The sequence below is a fragment of the Cariama cristata genome, unplaced genomic scaffold (assembly GCF_000690535.1).
Source record: "Cariama cristata isolate BGI_N322 unplaced genomic scaffold, ASM69053v1 scaffold107, whole genome shotgun sequence".
NCBI lineage: Eukaryota > Metazoa > Chordata > Aves > Cariamiformes > Cariamidae > Cariama > Cariama cristata.
In genome coordinates, this window is record NW_009625852.1 from 16,694 (window position 1) to 39,529 (window position 22,836).

The following is a 22,836-nucleotide window of genomic DNA, read 5'->3' on the forward strand; positions in this document are numbered from 1 at the left end:
AGTAAACCATTTCCACTGGCTATGGCCAAAGCAGACACCTGTCAGAAAAGAATTTATTTAAACAAAAACAAAAACACAAAACAAAGAGAGAGAGAGAGGGAGAAGTAATTGTCTCTTCTGTCAGAATAACACCCACAAAATAGATGAAGAACAGGATTTTTAATCCTGTTGATTTACTCAATGTTAGTCTACAGTTTTCATTTTATTGCCCCAAAAAATCTTTACAAGCAACAGCACATTTAACTCTGGAAATGAAATGTGTTAGTGTTTCAGGAACAAACTTGAGTTTTCAGGGTACTATTGCCAGGGGGAGACTGCAGTGGACAAGTCGGAGGAAACCCTGGACATAGGCTCTGGTATGAATTCGGTAGCTGTTTGGGCAATCACTCCAAGAAGAATAATTTCAGGTGCAGGAACTCTTGTCCCTAACAATTCGGGCAGAAAGTGGCTAATGAGCTCTTCCTATGAGCAGGAAGAACATTTTCATCATGCTGTCTGAAACAGAGGTCATAAATAGAGTACACTTGCCATAAGATGGGGGGGGAAAATCCTTCTAGACAATAGGCCCAGCATCACCTGTATCACTTTGCTTTCATGTTTATAACCAGAAGGAACCGATACTGTTGCCTTTCTGTTTAAGGTGCCAGATTTCACCCATTTCAGTCCAGCAACACAACTAGACCCTATTTTAAAAAAATGCTCCAAAGAAGCCACTGCTTTTTGGAAGTTAGATAAAAAATTACTTCTGCTGTTGAAAACACACCCAATTCGTTCAGTCTCCACACACTAGTTCTTAGTGATGTTTTCCGCACTGAACTGAAAACCTCTGTAACAGAGAGTAGTGGTAGTTTTTTTATTGTTTCTGTTTTTTGTTCTTTTCTACCTAGGAGTATGTTAGACATGATAAAACCCTCTTCCCAGACTTATTTTATTTTTGTATCCCTTTTTGTCTTCCTCACCCCAATCCCATTCACAATGGCCTCACAATTTTTCTGCCTATTTGGGGGGGTGGGGGGGAAGCATACACTCCTTTAGAAAACAAAAATCACGTCCTCTCCGGAACCTTTTAGAATGAACAAAATAAGCATTTGAAGATATTTTACTGTATTATGATCCTCTGGGAAAGATCATATGTATCATTATCATCATCTGTATGTATCATCACCAAACCTCCACGCCTTAGTATATCAATTGTATGCTGTTGAGATGTGGATGCCAGAATTAGCCAGGCTTATACCTCATAAGCAGTTAGTTTAGGGGCACACTTTAGATGCTGATTCATACAGAAAAATGTTAAATCCATCAGATACATCTCCTCAGATCATCTCCTTTCCCCTTCTAATATCAAATATCTGTGAAATGGATAACAACAATCACAATGTTTGATATTCTACCTCATCCTGCTGTCAGCAATTTGAAAAGAATTATGGAAAAATAAGAAATACTTCAGAAAAATACACTAAAGTATAACAGTCTAGGAAGCCTGCCTTACATAGATATTGTGTGTCCTTCTAATCTATAAAACTAGACACTAAAAAGCAGTCTGATTGTATTTTGAAAGTATCTTGTAAGTATCTGGCTCTCCAAAGGTCAGTATCACAAGGGAAAGCTAAACAAATAAGCTTACTTAAATAAAGAATTCCACTCTGTGGGCATAAGGTTAAAAGAAAGATTATGAATCAATTTGAATAAAAAGAAAAAAAATCAAGAATTAAGACACAAAAATAAAAAACTGTGTGATTAAAAGGAGAACAGAAGATAAGGGGTTTCAAACAGTTCAGTCCCTTGAAAGAATAGTAGAGCATGACTATACTTCAGAGCAACAATTGGATTTGGTGGAATCTATAGGAAGCGGTCTGTGAAAGATGCTCGCAATTTGGCCTTGTAACTATTAGAGGCAAACACGCTATTTGTATATGCTCATTAGAAACTTATTAAATCTTAACTGGTAATCTGCAATTGTTTGACCTTTAGTCCAGCTCAAGAATGAACTCTGAGCACTGACCTAACTCTGCATAAGCTATCTCCAGGGAGCAAATCGAGCATGCTCTCTTCCAGGGCAAAGTCAAATTTCCCCTGTAATTGCTTACCCAAACAAGCATGAGATGCAGTAGTAAACTAAGAGGAGGGAACTGCTCCTCTGCACTCAGAGACCATCCTACTACCAGCTACAGCATGGGTCAGAAACCATGCAATTCAAATGCAGAAGTATCAAAGATGATCCTCTGAAGTTGCATCAGAGAACCTGATGTGAGTATGAGGACAGGAGGCTGGCAGGAAGAAAAGCAACTACCAAGACAAGCTATTCCAACTCTGTGAAACAAAGGGGAGAAAACTGCCATCAAGAGTCAGTCTGGTGCGAGTTTTAAGATAAGATAAAGGGGAAGAAAAAGAGGGAGACAGCAACTACACAAGGCAAGAGACCAGGCTTGAAGTCCACGCAGACCGACAAGAATTCAACAAGGAAACATACTGGTTATCTATGAAGAATAGAGATAGCAGGAAGGAGCTAATAATGGTAGACAAGGGAGACTGGTGCCTTTTTATTCCACAGGAACTTTGCCTAGAGCATACTCCCTTTCAGTATGAAATGGCAACCACGCACAAAATTCAGGCATGAAGTACCAAGGTGTTCACTGCTTGAGTCTCACTTCCTTTTAAAGTACCTGTACCCATCACTTTCTCCTCAAACACCTGCTCATATGTTAGAGAACTCCTCAATCAATATTCCTAGACACCTAATGTTAACTGTGGGAAATAGTGTTGATAATGAAGCTTTTTTGTTTTCTTTTAAAAAAATCTACTACAGTTGTTCAGTAGTCAGCAGTTAGAAAATAAGATTAAGGTTCCATCTGCAATGTTAGTTCAGCTCCCATATTTTCATGCATTATAACAGCATTTACTCACAGCAATACTCCCACACAGTGCTGCAGATGAAGGTATTTGCCTTTAAGATGCCTGCCTTATTCCTGGCACAAGATAAGTTACATTCACTTACAGTACATTATTGGAGATTTTTCACTAGCCTTTCTGGCAACTCCAGCACTTAGAACATCATTCTTCCTCACACCCATCTCACTATAATGAAGCAAAAGCGATCATTCTGCCTCACCACACACAAGCAGTATCAGTACAGGACAGACCACTCAAAGTCTGGAACTTCTGTGCTTTCTGTGCTCAGCATTTAAAAAAATTTTTTAATCATGTATTCCTAACAGTTACAGTTAATTACTAGCATCTGTATTAAATAGTTCCTGTTTAATCCCAGCCTGCAGTTCAGCTGTATGCAGCATGGACAGATAAAACAAGTGCTCGTTGGTAAGAGCCTCCCAAGCTGTGAGTTAGGCATTGAACATACATTCCTAAGACATATGGAGGAACTGCACCACCTGAGTGTAAGATAACTCCTTTTATATTTTGGGTTAAAAAAAAAAACCCAAACAAACAGGCTGGAATAACTCTGAACACTGCAGAAGTAAGTCCCGAGAATCTCTCTGCAGGAAAAGTAGGGATGCCAACAAAATTAATTTGAGAAGAATCCAAGCAAGAGTCCTTTGAGACAGGATTTCTTGCAGCCTCCCAAGTGCTCACCAACAGAAATATCCTTTCTTTGGTCACCAAAGAATTCCCAGTGTTATCTGCCCTACTTACATACCTGTGGAAGACAGTCAGGACGGGACTCAAAGATCACGAGAAGGACGCCAATAGGCACTGTCACCTGCTCCAAATCCAGGTCTTTTGCTATTCGTGTTCGCCGAATCACACGGCCGACGCTGTCCTGTGAGGATGCTGCAATCTGACGCAGACCAATAGCCAAGCTGTTTAGCTTTGATGTAGACAGACTTAGACGTTTCAACAAAGGAAGTGCCAGTCTCCCTGAAAGAAAGAAAAAATTGTACTGGAGATAGATTGGTTTGCCTAGGCTCAAGCAAAAGTGACTTAAGTGGTGATCCTAAGGAAAATTTAGAAACTTCCCATGCCCTAGCAAGAAACCTACCTGAGATGAAAAGCACACAGCATTAAGTCTGGCAGCCACAATAAAACCACTCAAATGTGACAATGATTTCATCTACCACCACATTTTCACATAATGCGGTTTGAGTGATTTGTACATGAAGCAACACCAACATCCACAAAGAAAAGGTTTGTCCTATTTCAAGTACTGCTGTATGTCTGAATTTCTTAGAAATTTCCAACATTGCAGTATTTCTGGAAGGTTTGGGCAGTAATTTCATCTTTGTATTTTACAGATAGAAATCCCAAAGCACAGACACATGCATAGCATTTCTGTTCAGATTGGGCAAGAACTGCCTGAATTTTCTAGTCTGAACATGTTCAGACAGTAAGTTAACCCAGCAATGTCCCCTCGAGTACTCCAATAAGTGAAAAATGCCTCCCTGGTGTCTTCCACAAAGTATTACAATTCATGATGTGTCATTTTCATACATTTGCTATCCCTATACATACACATCCCAATTCCAACTTCTCAATGAATGCATCAATCAAACACAGAAGAATGGGTTTAATGCAAGTCACCTAAAGAGAACCTTCCCCAATCAGAAGGGGAGATGGTTCTTTTTGGACAGCATCAATTTAAGTTTAGAGATAACAGCCTTCCCCTCAGGAGCCAAACATTATCTCAACCGGCTGAGAAAACATTCACTTTATGCGTGACAATAATAGAGATGATGTTTGTTACATTCCAATTATTTTATTTTTTCTTTTTCATAGTACACTGCTTGGTGTTTTGCAAGGCCTCAGTATCTTCTCTGATGAAGGCATAGTTAAGGAAGCTGCAGCTGTTTACACTGACAAGCTCTCAAGGTCCTGTCACTAATCTGTGACAGCCATACTACCCAATGCCAGGTGACAAAAGATTCTAGTTCTGCTCATTTCCTTTGAGGCCCAGAAAAGTTCAAGACAATAGGATTACCATTGAAGGACTTGAAGCATTACCTTTATTTTCAGCCTCTTCCAAGTCCTTTTTGTTCGCCAAGAGAATTTCTTCTCTCTGGTCAGTTAGTAAGTCAGCAAGACGATAAATAATCTCCGCTCTCTGAAAGAGAAAACAGTTTCTGAACTGACCTCTCACACAAAGTCCATGTCTTTTGACATCTGGTCCCCTTCAGTCCATTTATGTTGACCACATCCTCTCACTGTCTTGACTCCCCAAATACTTGGGGCCAGCTGATTTCACCAGCCTGCATCACACTGAAAAACGAGGCTGAACACTGCTTCAGTCTTTACTTCGCTTTTCATTATCTCACTTCCCATGCCCAGTCTTCTTCACCAAACCCACAGTGTTCTTCCTTTAAAACCACCTTGTCTTCTTCACAACAGATGCCACATTTTACCTGCTCAGCTGCAGAGAAGTAATTGATTGTCTACAGCTCCTCTTTTGCATACACTACAGACAGGAGTGAGTGGAGCACGTTATTCCAGTCAATTCTTCAGCAGCTCTGATCACAATTCATTTCTGTGTGATATTTGATGCTATTAAAATTTTTTATAAACCCCACATGAAAGCATATATTACTTCATAGCCCCAAGGTACATTATCTTTCTGCTTTTCACATCTCTTTAAGCATGCTACAATCCAAATGATGGATCTGGCACACAAAGAATAGATTCTTGTCCCAAGGAGCCCATTTGTGTTATAAATTCGTGTCGTAAAACTTGCCACGCATTCACAAACTTAACAAGTGAGGCCATATTGTTCTGTCACCTGCTCAGGCTGTAGAGCTGCCAGAGTCCTGCCACCAGCTCGAGCCATTTCACCCTGCTGCTCTACTGTAGGACCTGAAAAAAACCAAAAGCAACAAATACGCTATACAGACAAATTAACAGCACATATGGAAGTGAACACTAGCCCTTCCATCTTCCAATTCTTTGCTCAAAGCAGGAGAGCAGATACAGAGTCTTAAAAAGACTTATTGAAGAAATCTGTTGTGTGCTAAAACAGGAAAATCTGTACCCAACACAAAAATACTGCTACAGTCCCCAAATGCAGAGAGTCATTATAGAGATTCTGTAAGGTCACCATGTCAGAGGCAAGCATGCACCATGTATCAAAAAGACTTGACAAAGGGCAAAAAAACGCCAGTCTCAGGGCGTGGTAGGCTACTGAAAGAAAGGAGGCAAACTCTGAAAAGTTTAAGTATCCAACTGAGGAAAACAGAAAGAATTAGAAAATAGCACGGGAATGTACAAACAACAATGGAAGCCAAAGTCAAATCTGAGTAATGGCTTGCAGAAAAATTGCTTTCCCTCTATCTCCTCCTGTATGCATTTTGGAAGGGTTCCTCTAGAACAAAGGTGTGGGTTTTTCTTTTTTTCTGACAAAACCTCAAAGAATCTGTCTCAAACTGAAATGATATGGAAGAGGTTGCTTCTGTTTCTATTTCAAAACAAGTCACCAGGTTCAGGTAGCATTTCCCCAAAGTTCACAAGTAGCTCCTGCATAAACTAAGTTGTGATGTTTAACTCTCCTGAAATGGCCTGTAAAACAGATGACATGAAGGTAATAAATATGACCCAACTCCTATTTAAGAAGGGTCCCATGGAAATTGCCAGAGCAGGAATTCCAAGGTTATGGAAAATATCAAGAGGTATAAGTGGGAAGTGTCAGAAAAGAACTTTTGGACACATGATTAGACTTATTTAAGAAGCATTAAATCAGTTTTTTAAAGTAAAGTCATACTTTACAATGTATGGTATGTTTTGGTGTTCTTTGAGAAAAGTGACATGTATGTAAGCAGATACAGTTGATTTTAAAAAGTTACTTGGATTTCCAAGGTGTGTTCTTTGGAAGACAGAAGACTTCCACAGGGACTTCTGCTGTTTGCCATATTTGTAAATGACTCAGAATGGGCTCACAAGACAAAAAGCTTTACTACTGACACAAATTTATTACAGTGGGACTATCGAAAAGTGTCACTATCACACTTTTTCCTAGAAAGCAACTTTTCAGAGGAGGACCCGGGGCCCTGGTGGACACCAAGCTGAACCCAAGCCAGCACCATGCCCTTGCCGCAGAGGTGGCTAACGGGTCTCCAGGGCTGCCTTAGGAGGAGTGTGGCCAGCAGGTCGAGGGAGGTTATCCTTCCCCTCCACTCAGCCCTGCTGAGGCCACAGCTCGAGTGTTGTACCCAGTTCTGGGCTCTCCAGTACAACAGAGACATGGACATTGTGCAAAGTCTCCAACGAAGGGCTGCAAAGATGATGAAGGGACTGGAGCACCTCTCATATGAGGAAAGAATCTCCAAGTCTATGTGGCTGGATGGGATCCACCCAAGGGCACTGAGGGAGCTGGCAGAAGCGCTCACCGAGCCACTTTCCACCATTTATCAGCAGCCCTGGCTAACTGGGGAGGTCCCAGTTGACTGGAGGTTGACAAATGTGAAGCCCATTTATAAGAAGGGCCAGAAGGAGGATACGGGGAACTGCAGGGCTGTCAGCCTGACCTCGGTGCTGGGGAAGGTTATGGAGCAGATCATCCTGAGTGCCATCACAGGGCACGTACAGGACAACCAGATGATCAGGTCCAGTCAGCAGGGGTTTGTGAAAGGCAGGTGCTGCTTGACCGACCTGATCTCCCTTCTGTGACAAGGTGACCCACTTATAGTGGGTGAGGGAAAGGCTGTGGATGCTGTGTATCTAGACTTTCGTAAAGCCTTTGACACCATTTCCCACATCATTCTCTTGGAGAAAGAGACTGCTTATGGCTTGGACGAGCATATTCTTCGCTGGTTAAAAAACTGGCTGCATGGCCGGGCCCAAAGAGTGGTGGGGAATGGAGTTAAATCCAGTTGGCGGGGGGCCACAAGTGGTGTTTCCCAGGGCTCGGTATTGGGGCCAGTTCTGTTTAATATCTTTATCAATGGTCTGGACGAGGGGATTGAGCGCACCCTCAGCCAGTTTGCAGGTGACACTAAGGCCTTAAACACTGGGCTGCCTAGGGTGGTGGAGTCACCATCCCTGGAGGTGTTTAAGAAAAGACTGGATGTGGCACTTAGTGCCATGGTCTAGTTGACATGGCGGTGTTAGAGCAAAGGCTGGACTCGATCCCAGAGGTCTCTTCCAATCTAACCGAATTTCTTCATTGAAAGTGTTGTCAAGCACTAGAACAGCTGGCAAGGGAAGTGGTGGAGTTACCATCCCTGGAGGCATTTAAAAGGCATTTAGATGCAGTGCTTATGGACATGGTTTAGTGGTGGACTCAGTAGTGCTAGGTTTACGGTTGGACTCGATCTTAAAAGGTCCTTTCCACCCTAAATGATTCTATGACAGGCTGAGAGAGCTGGGACCAATTAGCCTGGAGAAGGCGGCTCAGGAGGCATCTTATCAGTATGTACAAATACCTGAAGGGAGAGTGTAAAGAAGATGGAGACAGGCTCTTTTCAGTGGTACCCAGTGACAGGACAAGAGGCAATGGACACAAACTGAAACATAGGGGGTACCTCCCATCAGGAAGCACTTTTGCACTGTGAAGATGACCAAGCACTGGCCAAGTTTTCCAGGGAGGTTGTGGAGTCTCTGTTCTAGGCGATATTCAGAAGCTGTGTGGACATAGTCCTGGGCAACCTGCCTGAGCAGGGGGTAGGACCAGATGACCTTGTCATCTGTCATACTGTCCCTTCCAACCCCAGCCATTGGGCAATTCTGTGATTTCCTCTACAGACAAGTCACTAGGCCACAAAACAGCAAGTGTAATTCAAACCAAATAAGCATGAAGCAACGCAGAGGTGAAAAGGAAAAATCAGACATTAGCACTGTAACAAATACTATGAAAACATCATATCAGTGAACATCAACAACAAAAAGCAAATTAAATGTTTGGAATTATTAGAAAAGGCCTAGAGAACGTAACAGAAAATGGCATCAATCTTGCCAAAACTCAGTTAGTCCTGCCATCTCATAAATTAAAGTTTCATTTGCATCTCGAACATCTGTGAAATGTTGATTTTTGCCCATCTCAGAAAGGGCACAACAGAATAAAAAGAGTTTCAAACAAGAGAAACAGGGATGACCAAGTTTTTGGAAGAGCTTCAGTACAAGATGTCCAAGACCAAACCTCTTTGAAGTGGAAAAGAGATGATGCGGGGAAAGACGATGTTTCACATCTTTGAAGTTGAACAGGGGTTGATAGCCCGTACAGGCAGTAAGGGCATCAAATGAAGCTATCAGGAAGAAAATTCAAACCCTTCCCCATCCCCCGAAACCCAAATTAAAGCAAGCAGTTCTTCACATAGTTATAGCTTCAGAGTTTACACACAGTATCTAGTTAAGCCTCTTGACTATCGTGATACAGAGCCCTGTGGATGCTAAGTCTTCACATGGGTTCAAAGGATGATTCTACAAATTCATACAAGAAATCCACTGAGGATCACTATACACAAAGAAATTCACTTAGCTTAAAGTGCAAGTCAAAAGTATCACTCTGTACTTGTCCTCTTCTGTTAAGGTCACAGATCTTTGGTCTGACTTTCTCCAGCAATTGTTACACTGTTCCAGCAACCTAGTGGCAGGAAAACATTCCTACCTACCACACCAGAAGACTGAGTTGTAAAAGGAATTTATAAGAAATAAAACTATCTCAGTTCAGCAGCACATTTTATGTCCACATTTTCACACTGAAATCTTCAATACTACATGATAACCCCTAAGGCTAAAAATGGTAAAATTCTACTCATTGCATTCTTCAAACACAAGTGTGATGCAGCAGCTTATCAGCTGGAGGGAACCAAAGCAGAGGTTTCAACGTTTTCTATTCCTACCTTTCAAAATCCATCTTTCAAGCAGAGTGTGGTTTCCTAGTTATTGTACAGGTCTAGCCAAATTTTAACTCTTAACTTTCAGGATATCTCTAAAACTCTGAATGTACACATTAGCTCTGTACTCACCTGCAGGTTTTACCTCTGAAAAAAATGTTCCAACTTTTTTCCCTTCCACAATATCTGTGATGACATGACCTGAGATCTTTGGGTGGGTTCCATTTGCAATCACTACAGAGGTGCCTCCCTGGAGGGCCCACAGAGCTGCTTTCACCTACAGTGAAGGACAGAGCCAGTTCCAGGAAATTCACTTGTTATTTGAATCACAACTCTCAACAAGACTTCTTGCTTCACTTTGATCTCCAGATTGATCACTTATGCTTTCAAAGAGCATTCAACACATTTCGGGAATTTCCGTAATGTCACATTGAATGAGATCATGTATTTGTGCTCTACCTTCCCTTCCTTAACTAGCTGCCACTTCATAAGCATACTTCAAATTTTCCTAACAGCTTGCTTTTTCCAAGACTTCTGCAAGGGCACTTTGGTCATCACTACCTTATGTTGCAAGTTCTTTTTATTGTTTGAAGAAGCCCAGTTTTTTTTTTTGAAAAGATTCTGTTGCCCATTTCCCTGACATTGATTAGCTGTCAATAATTAATCCACTTCAAGTGACCACGTGATATTACTTGTACTGCAGAGCACTGATCTCGCTCAGGTCCTAGCCATTACCATATAACATCAAAATATTAGTCAATACCTTTAGCTGTCTGAATTACTCCCTTAAAGTTTCATCAGCTTAGGCACTCCTCATAGGTCCAGTTAAGATGTAGAGGTATTCTTGTTGTTTATAACCCTATAAATTACAGGTGACGCTATGAAGTTTGCCGAAGCGTTAGTCAGGTTTCCACACAGTTTTTACCTACTTTTTTCACATTTCCTGTTCCTATTCTTGTTGAATTTTTTATTTATTTGCTTCTACTTTTTGCTTGGGAGTACATCTATTGTCTTAATAGTTGTTTCTTTCAACAGGCTCTATTCTAAGACTTTGCACTTCTTCAGTTTTGAATTACAGGCTTTTTATTTGGGATTCTTCCCCCTTTTTGTTGTTATTTTGGAGGAGGATTCTATAAGTATAGCACTTAGGAGTCATTTTCAAATGTCAGGACCACAGCGTACTAAGCAATGTACAGAAGCAACATGCATTAAGATCTAAGGCAAGAAGCAAGTTTGAAACAAGAACAATCTGATGTCCACAGACAGCTAGGAATTGAAATCACTGATACTACCAGATCACCCTTGTGCTAAAGGTTGCCATGGTGATTGGGTGAGGAGGCAGGCATCAGTGGTGGACTTGGCCATGCTAGGTTTATGGTTGGACTCGATGATCTCAAAGGTCATTTCCAACCTAAACGATTCTATGATTCTATGATCAACAAGAGCTCTATGAAATTTAGTGGCAGTATCTTTGTAGGCATTGCCCTAACATGAAGGGCAACACCAGTTCCCTTTCTGAACTTCAGTGTTGGCATAGTGAAGTTTACTTAGTCCTTCTACAGAATGTTTACAGCAAGATTAGCTTATTAGTAAGGGTCCTTTGAAATCCCCATGTACTGATTAGCCCTAAGATTAGCCTCTTTACACACGCTTGAGCTGTTGTTTAAGGCATCACGACACGGTTTCTCTAAAATTTCCCCAACTCCAACATTTCACTGGCTCATGCCAAAACACAAACACACAAACCCAAATCCCAGATGTTACCTGCTGAAGAGGTACTGCCCGTGGTCTCCTTCATTTCTTTTCCCATTCAAGGTATGGGCAGCATTATCCCACCACTATATTTAATTATGTGTCATTTATTTTACTGCAAAAGCTTCTCTGCTTCCTCACTTCTACACTTTCCTAGTATGGTTCTACAATTAGGTATTACAGTCCATATTCACTGGAAGATACCACCTTTCAGATATGCCTATCACACCAAACTTGACTACCACAAGACCATCAACTGCTCCATTTTTGCTCAAATTTCATGCTGATAATCAAGATTTGTACTTCGAGCTGCCATTGTTACAGTTTTCCAAAAATATCACCTAACTCTCAACTGTAACAAATTTTTCTTACAACAGCAGCATTGAGATTTGCCTCTATGTGACTCAGATCTAAAGATATCAAATACCTGTAACAGACTATTATGTTTACAATACAAATACTCTCTGACCTCGGCAGCCTTCCCTTCAATACCTGGAAGGTTTAAACTATTCTAGAAGCCAGATCAAGGGAAATTTGTTTCTAAATAAGCTCTGCACATCCCATAGTTACAAACAGAACACTCAAATGCCTCCTCCTTTTGCCACCTTCTAGTCCATGCTCTGATACTGAAGTATGGCTTACCTGACTCTTCAGAAAAGGAAATAAAACACAACTGGTGAAGAATTTCACTTTGGTCTTTCCCTGCTTAGTCAAAATCTACTTCAGTTTTAACCGACAACCTTCCACAAGTGTCCTTGGGAAACTTGCACCAACTAATACTACCGCAGTGCATATCCCAGCATCATGAGAGATATATGGTGAAGTCTCATACCACCCCATGTTTATGCACTCACAGTAATAAATACTGAGCATTCGACTGTACACAGCATTAAACCCATCAGCCCTACTACCTCTACTAATCTTGTACTCCAGAACTAAAGTACCTACGTCTCCATCAATATATCCTTCAGAAGCAAAGAGCACACATACAAACTCAGAAAGGAGACAGAGGTATCATATCAGATTCAAGTGACAGGGATTTCCCAAAGTCTTTGGATTATCACATAAAAAAGAAGTAAGGACCAACTCTTATTTTAATTTAAAACACCAACTTAATACAGTTCCAAATGTCACATTTTACAAACTACTAGCGTGTAATTCATTAGTTGCTCTTTTCAATTCACATGGACCTAAGAGAGAAGCTAAAGGAACCCATACAATGTTCCAGGGTTCTCACAGAATAGCTGAGGCTGGAAAGGATCTCTGGAGATTGTATAGTCCAACTGCCTGCTCAAAGCAGTGTCAACTACAGCAAGTTACTCAAGACACCATCCAGTCAGGTTTTGAACATCTCCAAACACTGAGATTCTACAAGCTCTCTCGGCAACCTGCTCCAGAGCTTCAGCAGTCTCACCGTAAAATTATTACATTTCAATTTAATTTCTTGTATTTCAGTCTGTGCCCATGGTGTCTTGTCTGTTCTCTGGATACCACTGAGAAGAATCTGGCTCTGTCTTCGCTACACCCTCCCTTAAGGTATTTATAAACAAACCTCCTGTTCTCTGGGGTAAACAGTCCTCACTCTCAGCCTCTCCTAGTGTGACAGATGCTCCAATTCTTTAATGATATTCATGGCTCTCCACTGGATTCACCATAGTATGCCATATCCTTCTTGTATTGTAGTGTCCAGAACCAGACACAACTCTACACATGCGGTCTCACTAACACTGAGTAGAGGGAAATAATCGTTTCCCTCTACCTGTTGGCTGTGTTGTTTCTAATGCAACCCAGGATGCTGTTGGCCTGCCCTGTCCAAGGGGCATACTGCTGGCCCGTGTTCCAGTTGGCGTCTAGCAGGACTCCTGTATCCTTCTCAGTGAACCTGCCTTCCAGCCTGTCAACTCCCCAGCCCATACCAGTGAATGGAGCTGTTCCTCACTACAGGTAGGACTCGGCATTTCCCATTACTGAACTCCATAAGGTTCCTGTCTGCCCATTTCTGCAGCCTGTCAAGATCCATCTGAATAGCAGCACAATCATCTCGTCTATCTCCCTTTCCCACATCTCCCTTTCCTTCTCAATAACAAAACAAATGTTCCATATTTCTACCTTGGCTTCCATGCCTCCCATTCCCACTCGGGATTTGGTTCCAAATGTTACAGACTGCTGATCTCCTGGGTAGAATATGTCAATGAGCTTTGCATCATCAGATCCTGGAGGACTGTCAAAGAGTCCTGAAATAAGTAATAAAAAAATGTTAGTGTTATACACCCTCATCTCCAAAGCTCACCCATGGAAAAAAAAAAAAAAATCCATGAGGCTGAAAAGCTGTATTCTACTTTACAGGATTGAAAACTTTCACTCAATCCTGCTTTTTGTGTGACTGAAAGCATGAAACACTTAAGAGGCAGACTCGAGAAGTATAGCTTTACTGAAAGCATAAAGAATAAGAAACCAAAACCCCATATGCTAAGTAGCAGCATGCAAGCTGAGAGCTAGTGACATTTGGTTGAGGTTACAAAGACAGTTTACAGCTTTCATATACTCAAAATCAGGGCTTACATATACAAGCCCACAACTGAACAGGCAAAGGATAATCCTCCTCACCAACACCTCAGATGATATTCTTGAATACTGGGTTGTACAGTGATAAACTGGACAATTCAGAAATATGTAAAAAGGGTAACCGTCGAATTCTGCTAAGAATGAACATAACGCTAGAGAAACATACTCTTACTAATTTTTTTTTAAATCTAGTAATTTTATGTAACTATGTTTGGATTTGAATAACACTTTGGTTTACCCAACATGTTAAACCTAAACTCTACCACCGCACTTCCCAGAAATTCTATGTGAAGAAATACTGCCATCACAAACTAGACAGTACAAGTGCAGACTATTTGTGTCGTTCCCTCATAGTCTGGGAAGGAGAGGACACACATCTTTCCATACACAAGATGTCACATTGAATGAATAAGCTTAGAGGTTGGGGGTGTTGGGTGTTAATTTTTTTTACAAGTTGTTTTGACTATTGCTTTTATGAGTCGTTCTCAGGCATCTCAACTAGAATCAACCATGAAATCCAGCTGAATCTGCTAAAAGAAAGTGTTTATGCAAAGGTACCTCCTTCCTCCTCAGGGCCAGGATCCACTGAAAGAAACCCATCTGGAGAACATGAAGACTATGTGACTTGGGTGATGTGGACTGCACTGATCTGAAACCACACTCACTGCCCTCCTCTCTCTAGAAAAGGAACTTCAGTATCCATAGGTGACACACTTATGTCACAGGAGCACAGCTGTCCTGGTTTGGCTAAAATAGGACCTTTTTCTTTTCAGTAGATTTTCCTTCCATTTTTCTAAGTAACTGCACTTTCTGAAGCTGACTACATGCTTTTCAGGCAGTGTCTGCTTTTAGAGTTGATGGCGCTTGATGTCTGCAGTTGCTGCTTGGGTAGAAGCGGGATTGTTACGTAGAAAGGCCCATGTGTGTGCTTGTTCCCTGCAGGCTCGCACGCGGTCCACGTGTGGGGAAGCGGAAAAGTGTTGCACCTGTGGGAAGCTGTGGGTGGGTCAGGTGACCAAGGACTGACCAGTGATGTATTCGGATACTCAGTACAAAGCTAAGGGACCAGGGGGGTCAGCTCTCTTTCCTTCATGGCCAGCATCCTTGTGGGACTCTGCTCGCTCCGCTGCCTCTGACCCCGATCCGTGCATTCTTGAATCTGATTCCCTTCTGCTGCAGAGTCCAGTCCAGGACATCCGGGTGCCTGCCCTGCTGCCTGAGCGCTGCGAGCCGGCACATGGTCCCGCAGTCATCATTGGGAATCTCAATATTGGTTTTGTATATTTCTATTTCTATAATTAGCGGCATTAATATTATTTATACTCTTTTTCATTGTTATTGTTTTATTAAAGTTGTTTTAACTTTCCAATCCATAAGTCTCTCCCTTTTCTCCTCTCCTTCCTCTTCTGGGAAAGGAAGAGATTAATAGAGAGCATCTGCCATCCACTTTAATGACAACAACGCAGAAGACTAGAGCAGTGTAAGCCAAATGCCTGGGAGACAGAAAAAGCTAGCAAGTTCCAGGTATCTGGAAGGCAATGATCAGGACTTGTAACGTACCTCTAACTCACTGAAAGACAGAACCTGCTGCCAGAAGAAACAAACTATTGTAGAATAGTATTCGGCTTATACTCCTGATTCTAAGCACACAGCCTTTATCCTGCATATTACTCCTGACTATATCATATAACTCTGAGAAGCCAGCAGAAGTACCATGGTACACACAGTATTCTGGGTTCTGGAACAAGTCCCAAGTTCACATGCATTCTCACCCACCCAGATTCAACAGTGTGGCAGACAGCCTTTGGCTTATGCAACAGCATCAGTCTTGTGTATGTGCCTTAAGGAGTTACATGGTATGTTGTAATTGTCCCTGCAAAAGATACGAACTGAAGAGATCAGTAAAACCTTAATACAGCTTGGTTTGACTCTCTGATGTACTTCAATAAAACAAGAAAGTAAAGGACTTACAAACCTTCTACATCTGAGAGAACAATGAGGAGATCAGTCTTCATTTCCACAGCCAGTCGTGCTGCCAGACTGTCATTATCCTTCACACTAATCACCTGCAATGCACAAGCATATCCAGTACTGAATAGCAGGAGGAACTAGGAAGTATTTGGCTGCAACACACAAAAGCAAGCTACCTCAGCACTACCAAGTCCTTCTGAGCTACTTTGTTCACACCCACTGAAAACTTAGAAGGTGATCTTTGTGTGAAAGTACGTACGCTTTTGAAATGCAGTAAAGCGGTATCAAAATGACAAGCAGTGTGATCAGCACCTGTATTCTCCAGCTTGGTGCCCAGTGACAGGACAATAGGTACTAACTCACTCTGCTTTAAGTGAGGGTGTTGGACTAGATGACCTGCAGAAGTCCCTTCCAACTTCAACTATTCAGTGAAAACCAAACTGGGCATGCTTGTTTTTGGCAGAGCAGACATCATCTGCCCTGCTTTCACCCCACAGCACTGCTTCATGTCAGAAACAGACAGGTCAGCATAGTCTTCCAGTACCCCCTGTCCACATTACTGATTTTGTATGTTTGTTTCCCTGCTACAGGCTTCAGAGGTCCCTGATTGTGGCATTGGTGAAGTACACATTAGTGCTGTACTATCTACAAGCAGGATCCACCCCCTTGCAATACTTTACCCACATTTACCCCCTGCAGATCACTGTTCGGCTCTGGAGGTGGAACAACAGCATCATTAGTGTTAATTATAGGGACAATATTCATTCTTAAAAGCTCATGCAACGTTCCATTTAAGTTCCGACGCTTCTGTTCATCATGGAAATCCAGGTTGGTGACTAAAATCTAAAAGGGAAAGAATTAATATACACTTAGCCTACCACTTTCACTGAGAAGAACATCACAAATATATATATTAACGTATCATTAGCAGATCAGTCATGCCCTTTGGGTCACTAAAGAGACATAAGCCATATTTAGAGGATAAAGAATACAAGTGAGAAATCTTCTTTCCACAACATTTTCAGGTTTACATGCCTTAACTTCCATCGGAACCTATAATGGCCTTTCTCAAGCTGACAGATGACATGCTCCAGGAATCAACTTGTTAAAAAAAAAAAAAGCACAACCATAAGCAGAATATAAGAATATAGATGCTGATGATAACTACTAAGACCCTAAACAATTCAATAGATTACCTAAGACACTGCCCTTCCTGTTTTCCCCTCCCAGTGTAATGTTTCTACCGTCACAAGCAGAAGCGATGCTTTGTCTCAAGACTTCTTCTCTTCAGCTCTAGAACCCACTTGCCTTTCTGAAAGAATCTTGATCTTAAAGTCTTCTGCATGCAGACACTGCCCCTTTCTTTCTGATATTTTAAGACAAAAAAAAACCCTCAATGTCTGCTCTGAAGAGACTTTTTCTCATTTTTACTCCGCCATTGGAGAACCAAGCAAACAACTCCACCACACAAATGTTACAATAGCATTTGGAATCAACGTGTACACTAACTTTTTTGGCATGGGTAATTAATTCTTTTAAATGGAAGGCATGACAGTTGTCTACAGACTTGAACAAGATTATAATCCAGTGCAACCTATAGTGATTGTTAGCTATACTGTAACCATTTTAGTGATATCAGCTATATTGTACTACAGGAAGAAGTTCCTCCAAGCAAGACTTCATACTAGGCTCTTAAATTCATTAAAAGTGTCTAAACAAATAAGGCCTTAGAGTTGATGTAATTCTGTATTCTCAGAGTATTTAAGGTAAGTAAAGTTTATATTAAGCAAGAGTAGATCAATTAATACAGTTGCAGCATTCTGTATAGGTAGAAGACCCAGGCTAGGGATAACATCACCCACAAGCTAGACAGGTTTAAGGAGCAGATGGACAGCAAGTTCTGAAGTGTGGATATGCACTTCTGTCAGTTTTACAGAATGTGTGGCAGTTCAGCCATTTGTGATTTTTAAACCTTCACTTTGGATCACCAACTTCAGCTTTTGTGAAGAGACCTTAACAGACCCTGCCCCCCATACATAAGAGCAGGACACATATGAACTCCAAAAAGAAAAAGCCTATTTGCTTCACCTTGACAACAGGTAACTTCATTTCAGAAATACTTAGCAAGTCACTCCTATATAAGCTACCATTTACGCTACAACAATAAGCCCCAAAAGTAGGATGGTAATAGAAATGCAAGATTACTGTAAAGATAGCAGCATATAAAACATGGAAAAAGTCCAAGAACAATTCCACCACAGACTGAAGTAGCAAGTCAATCTAGGAAAGAAGGAATCTCTTACTTGAGCAGCACAGATGCTGTACTGTGTAAACATTGCCTCATACAGAGCCATCAGTCCACTCTGGCCAGCTGCTGCACAGGCTCGGGCCTCCAAGACTGGAACAGCCTACAGAGACAAACAAGAGCTGTCAGGCAGTGACCTGAGCAGGTACTACCCAACACTGAAGGAAAAGCTGCAACGCCACCAGCCACTCACCATATCTTTTAACTGACTCTGGCCTGAATGAAGCGCTTGCCTCACACTCTGAGAAAGCAAGATCTCATGACGCAATCTCTGCTTTCCAAAAGCTACAGCACCACTGGTGACAATCATCATCTCTCGGCCCTGATTTTGCAGCATTGACACCTGTAAGTACAGAATGTAAGAAATAGAGCCTGGAGTGTGATCTCTGCTAGCATTACAGTTCTGGCTATTACAGATAACGTTATGCTTCCCAGTTTTTGCTGACACAAGTGTTTTGCTTTATCCATGGATGCGCAAAGCAAGGCAGGCACCCTCTAAGATATTTCTGCACACCTTCCTAGCCACTTAGGAGTTATGCAAAGGACTGCATGCAACCTATAGCTTCAGTTAAACTTTCTTTTCACAGTATCAGTTTTTACAACAGTCATGCTTAAATATTCACAATTTATATTACATAGTAACACTTCTATACCCCTCGCCCCTCCACGTCCATTGCTACAGATAAGGAAAAATAAGATGTGAAAAAGCTGTGAAGTAGCAGCTGTACCTTCCACCAATCTTATTATCCACCATCCATTCCCAAAACTGCCATTATACAGTAACTTCAAATTCTGGAAATGAAGAAATTAACTCTGATAGTACAGCTTTTAATTACTTCTTCCTTACACACATCTGTGTTCAGTTTTGGGCCCCTCACTACAAGAAGGACATTGAGCTGCTGGAGCGTGTCCAACGAAGAGCAACAAAGCTGGTGAAGGGCCTGGAGAACAAGTCTTACGAGGAGTGGCTGAGTGAACCGGGATTGTTCAGCCTGGAGAAAAGAAGGCTGAGGGGAGACCTTATCGCCCTCTACAACGACCTGAAAAGAGGTTGTAGCGAGGTGGAGGTTGGTCTCTTCTCCCCAGCAGCTAGTAACAGGACAATAGGAAATAGTCTCAAGTTGTGCCAGGGGAGGTTCAGGCTGGACATTAGAAAGAACTTCTTGACTGTTAGAGTTGTTAAGCATTGGAGTGGGCTCCCCAGGGAGGTGGTGGAGTCACCATCCCTGGAAGTGTTCAAAAAACGTTTAGATGTGGCGCTTCGAGACATGGTTTAGTCGGTTTAGTGGGCATGGTGGTGTTGAGTAGAAGGTTGGACTTGATGATCTTTGAGGTCTCTTCCAACCATAACAATTCTATGATTCTATGATCTGGCCAGATTCCTTTCAAAGCTCTAAAGCTAAATGTCTTACATGAAATTAATTTATTATGTTAACTTTTACTTCCCAGAGAAGACATTTACAATCCCCCCCAAAGTCATAATTTCATTTTGGAGAACCAATCCAGGAGCTGACCCCATCAGCTTTTCCTAGAAGTAATGAGGTTTCAGTCTTTCTCCTGGAGGAAATCTGCAAATGCTCAGTTAATCAACAAGGGTCTACTCATTCTGCAGACTTCACAAACTTCAGTGCCACCTTCCCACTAGATCCAACTAATGTCCCAGTCATCTCTTACCTATTGTGTAAAAGTCTCACTGTGCAAATCTTCCCCTCTATACTGAGTCTGGCCGAGGTGGAGTTAACCTTCTTCATAGGGGCCCATATGGTGCTGTGTTTTGGATTTCAGGACCAAAACGGTATCGAAAACATTCTGATGTTTTGCATATTGCTTAATAGTGCTTGCACAGCATCAAAGCCGTCAATGTTCCATCACTGCAGGTAGGCTAGGGGCTGGGCAAGAAGTTCAGAGAGGACACATTTGGGACAGCTGACATGAACTGGCCAAGGGGATATTCTGTACCATATAATGTCATGCTCAGCAATAAAACCGGGGTAGCAGAACAGGAAAGGGCAGAGGGTTCTCTTCCAAGGTGGCCATCTCCCGGGGACTAGCTGGGAATCGGGAGGATTAGCTGGGCATCCATCTGCTTGTGCGAGGTAGTGAGTGATTGCCTTAGCATCACTTGTTTCTTTTCTCCTTTCCTTCACTTATTAAACTGTCTTTATTTCAGCCCATGAGTTTTCTTACTTTTGCCCTTCCTATTTTCTTCCCAATCCAACTGGTGGTGGAGTAGAGGTGTGGGTAGCGAACAAGCATCTGTGTAGGTGCCTAGCTGCTGGTCAGGGTCAACCCACCACACCTTCAAACACCGATTTACTGAGTTACATGCTTTATGCTACCACAGCACAGGGGGATGAAAAAAAAGGATGAACATTGCTTGAAATGGACATCACTGTTTTATGAGTTTTTCCTACAATCTTCTGTGCTATCCAACAATCACCAAGTATGTGAAGTTAAAAAAAACACTGCACTTCAGTCACAGAATTACCTGCTCTACAATAGACGCCAGCCTCCCAAGGGCCAAGCCACACTCATCCCCTCGAGTCACAACAGCACTACCCAGCTTCACTACAATCCGCTTTGCGTGCTTCAGCTCACTGCGGTGTGCAAACGATTTTCCATGTGCACGGTTGAGCGGCATGGTGATAAACGGGATGTTGCTCCAACAACGGATGGATTCATTCCTTAATCTTTGGTTATGGCGAGGGAGATCTGTGGTGAAAGAAAGAAAAAACTGCTTATTTTTTTTCCTTTCTAAGTGTTTCATTCAGACATTAAGCCCTTGAAGTCATGTAACATTTCCTCCCTTTCCAAGGCTAAAGCTCACAATACACACTTATCAATAACTGGGAATGAGAAGCTAGCTTCAAGTCACCAAAATAAAGTGAGAATCAGTAATATCTGAGCAGCACTAACCACCTCCAAGGTATATAAGGCAATATCCCATGTGTCCCAGAGGTTTGACTCCGGGAATCTAGAAGATCAAACTGAAGGACATCGTAAAAGAGCCCATACAGCTCACATTAGAAGTAAAAGTACTAGTTTTAAACACAATCTCCTTTGCCTTGCCTCAGTAGATACAGCTAGAGAGTCTTCCTGTCTGTAGTAATGCAGAAAGCTTGACTGTCAGGCAAGAAAAGAAACACAGCTTTTACAACATCTGTCAGGTATTTTTGGACATTGCTCAACTAGGGGCACCAGAAGGGGCATGATGGACATACAAACTGGAAGTCACCTTTCCACAGGATAAATAGGCATTGGAGGGAGAAGAGACAGTCACAGCATTACTCAGGTAAGATACAAGGTACATAAGGCTGGCACTTAAGTCATTGAGCTATGGAACATTTCTCAGCAAAATCTTTGTTTTCAAAATGCCTGCAAAGGACAGCAAGACCACTATCAGCACAGCAGATTATGAATAGTGACCATTATGCTACAATCACAAGAAATTGTCAATTAGAAAGGATCCAGACTAAGAGGTGGACCCAAATACATAAAATTCCAAGTCTGGATCCTTTCTAATTGACAAAGAGGTGGACCCAAATACATAAAATTCCAAAGTTAAGCTGAAGGAATGAAAGCAGATAGCACTTCCAATATACTTCATACGAAGTTTTGCAGAGCCACAGTGAATTGTGCCTGAAGGAGGAGTCACGCAGGTAAAAATACCTGCAGTACAAGTGTGTCAACTGGATAATTAACATAATATGGATAGGCCATACTACTTGAGAAAAATTTGAAACCACATTTCCTTATCCTCCACCCAGTTCTTCTTGTATTACTATTCAGAAACTGCATTAAACCAGGTCAACTTTTAGACAGTCTCAAAAATACTAGTATAGCAAAAAAGAGGAAGAACGCTTCTAACGTAACTACAGAAAACACGGCTGTGGATACTACACTACAGGATCAAAAGTGCAACTTAGTCAAAAGATGGCACACATTCATGGAAACATTATGGAGAAGATCATACTTGATGCTATTAAAAGGTATTTAAAGAACAATGCAATCATCAGGCATAGTCAACATCAGTTCACAAAGGGAAAGTCCTGTTTAACTAATGTGATCTCCTCCTACAACAAGGTTATCTGCCTCATGAACGAAGGGAAGGTGGTGGATGCCAGTTTGCTGGATTTTAGTCAGGTTTTTGATACTGTCCCTCACAGCATCCTTCTGGACAAGCTGTCCAACTGTGGGATAAGCAGGTTCACGGTGCGCTGGGTGAGGAACTCACTGGATAGCAGGGTTCAAAGGGTTGTAGCGAATGGGGCTACATCTGTCTGGCAACCAGTCACCAGTGGTGTTCCTCAGGGCTCAATCCTAGGGCCAGTGCTGTTCAATATTTTTATCAATGATCTGGATGCAGGAACCGACTGCACCATTAGCAAGTTTGTTGATGACACTAAACTGGGAAGTGCTGTTAACTGTCTTGAGGGACAAGACACTTTGCAGAGGGATCTAGATAGATTGGAG

At 41.9% G+C, this 22,836-nt stretch overlaps 1 protein-coding gene across 1 annotated transcript in view; it reads right to left on the reverse strand.

Annotated features, from left to right (window-relative positions):
* The window catches only part of ALDH18A1 (aldehyde dehydrogenase 18 family, member A1), a 29,012-nt gene extending 6,929 nt beyond the window's left edge, over positions 1-22,083 (reverse strand). The window contains exons 1-13 of the mRNA XM_009703752.1: positions 22,033-22,083; positions 21,443-21,486; positions 20,852-21,080; positions 18,557-18,706; positions 18,362-18,466; positions 16,743-16,901; positions 16,063-16,153; positions 13,632-13,756; positions 9,903-10,047; positions 5,726-5,799; positions 4,957-5,056; positions 3,656-3,876; positions 1-38 (exon numbers count right to left, since the gene is read on the reverse strand). The exon at positions 1-38 is cut by the window's left edge and continues 136 nt beyond it. Coding sequence (XP_009702054.1) covers positions 1-38; positions 3,656-3,876; positions 4,957-5,056; positions 5,726-5,799; positions 9,903-10,047; positions 13,632-13,756; positions 16,063-16,153; positions 16,743-16,901; positions 18,362-18,466; positions 18,557-18,706; positions 20,852-21,080; positions 21,443-21,486; positions 22,033-22,083 — 1,532 coding nt within the window. The remainder of the gene's footprint in view (positions 39-3,655; positions 3,877-4,956; positions 5,057-5,725; positions 5,800-9,902; positions 10,048-13,631; positions 13,757-16,062; positions 16,154-16,742; positions 16,902-18,361; positions 18,467-18,556; positions 18,707-20,851; positions 21,081-21,442; positions 21,487-22,032) is intronic.
* Between the last annotated feature and the right edge of the window lie 753 nt (positions 22,084-22,836).